General features: G+C 43.7%; 1 protein-coding gene across 2 annotated transcripts in view; it reads left to right on the top strand.

Moving 5' to 3' along the window:
• Window positions 1-802: 802 nt before the first annotated feature.
• ULK3 (unc-51 like kinase 3) overlaps window positions 803-6,000 on the top strand; it is a 66,188-nt gene continuing 60,990 nt past the window's right edge. The window contains exons 1-2 of one of the 2 annotated variants that reach the window (XM_073619015.1): window positions 803-1,046; window positions 5,009-5,149. In XM_073619015.1, coding sequence (XP_073475116.1) covers window positions 951-1,046; window positions 5,009-5,149 — 237 coding nt within the window. In that variant the 5' untranslated portion in view covers window positions 803-950. The remainder of the gene's footprint in view (window positions 1,047-5,008; window positions 5,150-6,000) is intronic. The other variant, XM_073619016.1, reaches the window with a different exon arrangement.

Genomic DNA, 6,000 nt, shown 5'->3' with positions numbered 1-6,000 from the left:
GTTTTGCCGGCGGTATCCCAGCGCTGCCCCATTGATTTCAATGGGGAGCAGCGGTGGAGGAGCGGTAAACACACCGCTCCAAAGAAGCTGCTGGCAGGACTTTTTTTCCCGTCCTGCCAGCGCAGTGCTCCGGGGTGAAAGCCCTCGGGCTTTCACACTGCAGACAATGCTGCAGCTGTTTGAGGGCGGATTGCAGGCGCTATTTTTAACGCTATAGCGCCTGCAAAATGCCCTTGGTGTGAAAGGGGTCTAATACAGGAGGAATCAGAGGGCCCTGCTCATTGGAGTTTACAATCTAGGAGGGAGGGTCCTCTGATACAAAAGGTAATAACTGTGGGGAATGGGCTGATGGAGAAGTACAGTTGTTAGATGAATGCAGGATAGGCTTCTCTGAAGAGAAAAGTTTTCAGGGATCGCCTAAAAGTGGATTGGGGTAGGGAATTCCAAAGGATGGGAGAGGCTCTAGAGAAGTCCTGGAGATGAGCATAGGAGGAGGTGATGAGGGGGCCAGAGGGCAAGAGGTCAGTTTGAACGGTTAGGTTGGTATTTTGAGACCAGGTTAGTGATGTAGCTGGGGGCAGAGTTGTGGATGGATTTGTAAGTTGTTATTACTTTGAAGTGAATTTGTTGCAGCCAGTAGAGGTATTGGCAGAGAAGGGCAGCGGACACTATCACAACATTGTTCAATGTCATCATTTACACATAATTCAGGATTAGTGAAATGTTTAGGGTCCAGTCACACTCTTGTCATTGGTGGACTGTACTGACAGTATTGGTCTTCCACCAGTAGATGGCAGCAGCGCTCAGTGTTCGGTCTTTTATCAGCTGTCTCAGGTGCTGAGTGTCATAAACACGGAAGTGGATCCCGGTCTTGGCGAGGGGGTGCCAGGCTGAGTTGTGTACGGAGAAGGGGCACAGCACACACCGGGAGCGGCTGTGCATGGCACACTATGGCGGGCTGGGCTCCCCCTCGCCTGGACGACTTTATACTGACTGACAAGCTGGGTAGTGGCACCTATGCCACCGTCTACAAGGCCTACAGGAAGGTAAGCACAGCTGGGGCTGAGTACACCGGCCAGCCCTTCCCATACAGAGAATCTACTAATACAGAGAGCCATGGGAAGTCCTGGTCATGCTCTATTCAGTCTGATTGGTGGCATAGGATGGGTTGTCAGTGCCCGGGGCAAGGCAACTCATTTGTGCCCCCTAACCCACCCATGGACTTTAACCATTTGCCTACTGGGCACTTCTACCCCCTTCCTGCCCAGGCCAGCTTTCAGCGCTGTCACACTTTGAATGACAATTGCGCGGTCATGCAACACTGTACCCATGTGAAGTTTTTGTTATTTTTTTCACACAAATAGAGCTTTCTTTTGGTAGTATTTAATCACCACTGGGTTTTTTTATTTTTTGCTAAACAAAAAAATCTAAAATTAAAAAAAATATATATTTTTTTTTTTATAATTTGTTATAAAATTTTGCAAACAGGTAATTTTTCTCCTTCACTGATTTGTGCTGATGAGGAGACACTGATAGGAGGCCCTGATTGGACTGCAATGATAGTCAGTGCCAATGTCCCTTTATCACAAGCCGGTCTTCAGCTCTCCTCTCCTCAGGATGTCAACGTGAGGAAAGAAAAGCTGATAACCAGCTTGTGTTTGCTTCCATGATCAATGGTCATGGGACACAGCTGATCACGTGGTAAGGGGCTGTTGTGATTGGCCCTTTACCCCGATCTGTGATCAGCTGAGCTTAAAAGGCTCGGCAATCGCAGAGTGCGTCACCTGAGCGCCGCAGGGGGTGCGCAGGCAATGCAATCACGGGAGTATGTATATGTAAGCCCTCCCGGCAAACTGAGCTCGCACTATAGCCGAAAGATGTGCAGTGTGTCCAGTGTGCGGTGGGGCCAGCCAGCCTGTGCGCGGTGAGTGTAAAGGTTGAAGCAGCACAGTTGGAGCATGAAGGGAACTCCTGTAGTGATATAGGTGGACCTCTCCCCATCAGCCACTTACCACATGGCTTTAGAAGACTCCCAGGCTGCAATCTCTGCTCCACCTCTTTCCCAGTTTCAGCGTCTCGATCAGCCAGAGCAGCCACCTGTGAGTGGGTATGAGGGAGAGTTTGGCAACCCCCTGCCCCGCACACCATCTCCTCAGCCCGCTGCACAGGGAGACCTCAGGATTCTGTGTTCAGGGCACTAGAGGGACACTGCAGTCGGGCTAGAAACTCAAAGGCAGACCTTGCCAGCCCAGTGACACAGATGGTTGCAGAGATGGGGGTGAACCCAAGCACCCCCTTGGCGCAGCCCCTGGATTAGGGTGTGCCCAGGCACACACCTATGGTGAGCCCGCACTCTCAATCCAGCATGACACTGTGTGAGCCCACTCTATGTCATCCTGTGCCCCTCCAAATGTTGCGCCCGAGGGCACTGACAATACGAGAATTTTCGTTTGACAGAATACAACGTCAGAAGTGACGGAATGTGCTGAATAGTTTTGTATGTATTCTGTCATTTCTGAGCATGTAGTCTTGCTCTTGCGATTTTTTTCGTATGAAAACCGTACTAATGAAACGAAAATCGGATGTTGAGTTAATATCCAACAAAAATGTGACATTTGTGACAGTTTCATGTATGCCTTACTGACAGGTACATGAATCCATGTTCCATACTTCACACTACCACGAGACAGATTTCCAAAGAGTATATATGGCGCAATTTATGAATCTCATGGATAGTCTTTAATAAATATAAATCCTTTTTTTTTTAATCAGAAATAATATACATCTTACCCAGGTATTCTTAAACAGCTATAATCAAGACTGAGTAGTCACATTTCTTGCATAATCCCTCATCACGAGTCAGGTGACCTTTGTGCCCCTTGCACAGAGGAGCGTCTAGCTGCTATGCATTCATCCCAGTGTTCTAGTGCGCCTAGGAGGCACAAGTGCAGCGTTCAGCCTGTCAAGGTCTATGGCATACTGAGGCTGGACAAAGCTGAATTATTTACCCAGTGATACTTGCATTTAGGGCCCTATGTATTCAGGGATGAACACCTGGAACATAGGTCTTCTGGGTTCTGGGAATTCATTGAATGCATATGGTCCTAAATGCAAGTACCACTTGGTACAAAGATAAGTCCTGTCCAGCTGCAGCATGCCATATACTTAGACAGGCAGCGAGCTGAAGACTGCACCTGTGGACTCCCAAAAATAAGGGGATACACACACAGCAGCTAGATGCCTCTGTGTGTAAGGGGTCTTAAGCAGAAGAGGACCTGCTCTGTACATTTTTAAATATTCCTTTTAATATTGATTTTGTAGCTTAATTCCATTTTTTGTGCAACAAAGATTCCTTTCAAGTGTTATTATTTTAAAATGTAACGAAAAAACACAGTAAGGCTGGATTCACACCTATGCAGTTTTAGTGCTTTTTGCATTTTGCAGATTTGCACTACAGTCTATATAACATTGTTTCCTATGGAGCACATTCTGTAGTGCAAATCTGCAAAATGCAAAAAGCACTAAAAATGCCTAGGTGTGAATCCAGCCTTTGGCTCCATTCACACTTGTGAATAGGACCATTGGTGATTATGTGCGGAAGACCCAGTGTGGGCTCCCAGTAAATAGCTGGGGGCAGCAGTTCCATGCAAAGCATTGGGAAGCTGACAGCTCCTGCAGCTACTTTGATATAATCACTCATGTAGCGATTACCTGAGAATGATCAGCCCTGGATGCAGTCTGCAAGCAGCCACGGTTAGCTGCAGGAGTTGTTAGCCTCCCATTGCCTTCAATGGGGCTGCTTCCCGCCAGCTTATCGATGGGAACCCCCACTGGGTCCTCTACATGTAATCTCTAACGGCCCCATTCTCAAGTGTGAATGGCACCTAAAAGTGTATGTAAACCAAAACAGTGAATTTCTCTATTTTTGGTTATATTCAATTGTGAAATATTCCTTTTCAAATCATTTTGTTTGCATCTATTTGATATGTGCAAAAAAAAAAAAAAAACACCAACTGATCTTGCCAGGAATCTTGTCAGCTAAGTGCTCTATGTTTTGGAGAATAGGAAAGGGGGAGATTTCTCTAGTACTGTCCAGTTTTTGTTGCCCTGATACAGTATGTTAAGTGAACATCCTTACTCAAGACCAGAAAGTGTATTTCAGGCAGGATCAAATTCACAAAAAATGAATACAGCCATCACATCCAAAAGCTGGTGAGCTATAATATAACATTTTGTTTTTTGGTTTAGTACCAGGTTAATCTAGCTTGTTAGTGCTCTGTTATTGTAGAGCTGCACAATTAATCGTTAAAAAATCGTGATCTCGATTCACCTCCCCTGACGATCTCTCCTGCTGAGTTTGACGATTCTTTCATATAAACAAGTGGAGAGATTATCTGCTCACTCAGCTGTCAAAAGAAAACATCCAGGCATTCTGCCAAGTTTAGAACTTGAAACATTGTATCTAACTTCCTTCTTAGATCAAAGGGATAAACTTCTCTGTGTAAACAAATAATCTGGGCAATCTGCCAAGCTTTAAACAACGTGTAAATGCAGGAAGTTTAACCACTTAAAGTCTAAATCTTTTTCTGACACTTCTTTCTTAAGTTAAAATCAATATTTTTTGCTAAAAAAAATTACTTGGAACCCCCAAACATTAGAGATAATATATATATTATATATATATATATTCTAATATTTTATAATATGGAATAAAATGGCAATTGCTGCAATATTTTATGTCGCACTGTATTTGCCCAGCGGTCTTTCAAATGCAATTTTTTGGGAAAAAATACACTTCAGTAAATAAAAAAAAAGAAACAGTAAAGTTAGCGCAATTTTTTTTTGTTTTAATGTGAAAGATGATGTTACACCGCGAGAATCGTGAGAGAATCGTGATCTATCCTCTAAGCAAAAAAATCGTGATTCTCATTTTAGCCAGAATCGTGCAGCTCTATGTTATTGTATCAGTAATGTGTCCTCTGTGTACTTTCCTTCCTCAAACCATTAGCGGAACACCCGGGAGGTGGTAGCTATTAAATGTGTCAGCAAGAAAAGTCTGAACAAAGCATCTGTCGAGAATCTCCTGACAGAAATCGAGATCCTAAAAACAGTTCATCACCCCCATATACTGGAGCTCAAGGACTTCCAGGTTAGTGTCTACAGTTGTCACTTGTAAGAGTGTATAATATTAAAAGGAAATCTGACCAAATCTTGGAAACTCTACCCACCTGGCAGTCATGCTCATCTTATAGGCCCCATGCACACTGAACGTTAAAATAACATTATAGAAACGACAGTAGCTTTGCAGTTTTTCCACGTTTTTAAAATTTTTTTTTAACCTCTTCCGGACCAGCTCACGCCGATATACGTCGGCACTTTGAAGAGGGATATTGTTGTTATGGCAGCAGCTAGCTACCATAACCCCGGTATCCTCTTCTTCAGTGAGCGGTCTGGTTTCAGATAAAAGTGGTCTCTGCAGCGAATTCGCCACAAGATCACTCTTATTGGTGTCGGGAAAACGTCACTTCTGCCCATAGCTCTTAAAGAGACTTTTTAAAAAATTTTTTTTTTTTATTATTGCATTTTAGTGTAAATATGAGATCTGAGGTCTTTTTGACCCCAGATCTCATATTTAAGAGGTCCTGTCATGCTTTTTTTTTCTATTACAAAGGATGTTTACATTCCTTGTAATAAGAATAAAAGTGACACAATTTTTTTTTTTTTTTTTTTTTTTTACAAGAACAGTGTAATAAAATAAAAGGTAAAATAAATAAGAAAACTTTTTTTTTTTTCTTCAAACGCACCCCGTCCCGCCGAGCTCGCGCGCAGAAGCGAACACATACTTGAGTAGTGCCCGCATATGAAAACGGTGTTCAAAAACCACACATGTGAGGTATCGCCGCAATCGGGAGAGCGAGAGCAATAATTCTAGCCCTAGACCTCCTCTTTAACTCAAAACATGCAACCTGTAGAATTTTTTAAACGTCGCCTATGGGGATT

This window comes from Aquarana catesbeiana, linkage group LG03, assembly GCF_042186555.1.
Source record: "Aquarana catesbeiana isolate 2022-GZ linkage group LG03, ASM4218655v1, whole genome shotgun sequence".
NCBI classification, from domain to species: Eukaryota; Metazoa; Chordata; class Amphibia; order Anura; family Ranidae; genus Aquarana; species Aquarana catesbeiana.
The sequence above is the reverse complement of the archived record's forward strand: the minus strand, read 5'-3'. Positions and strand labels throughout refer to the sequence as shown.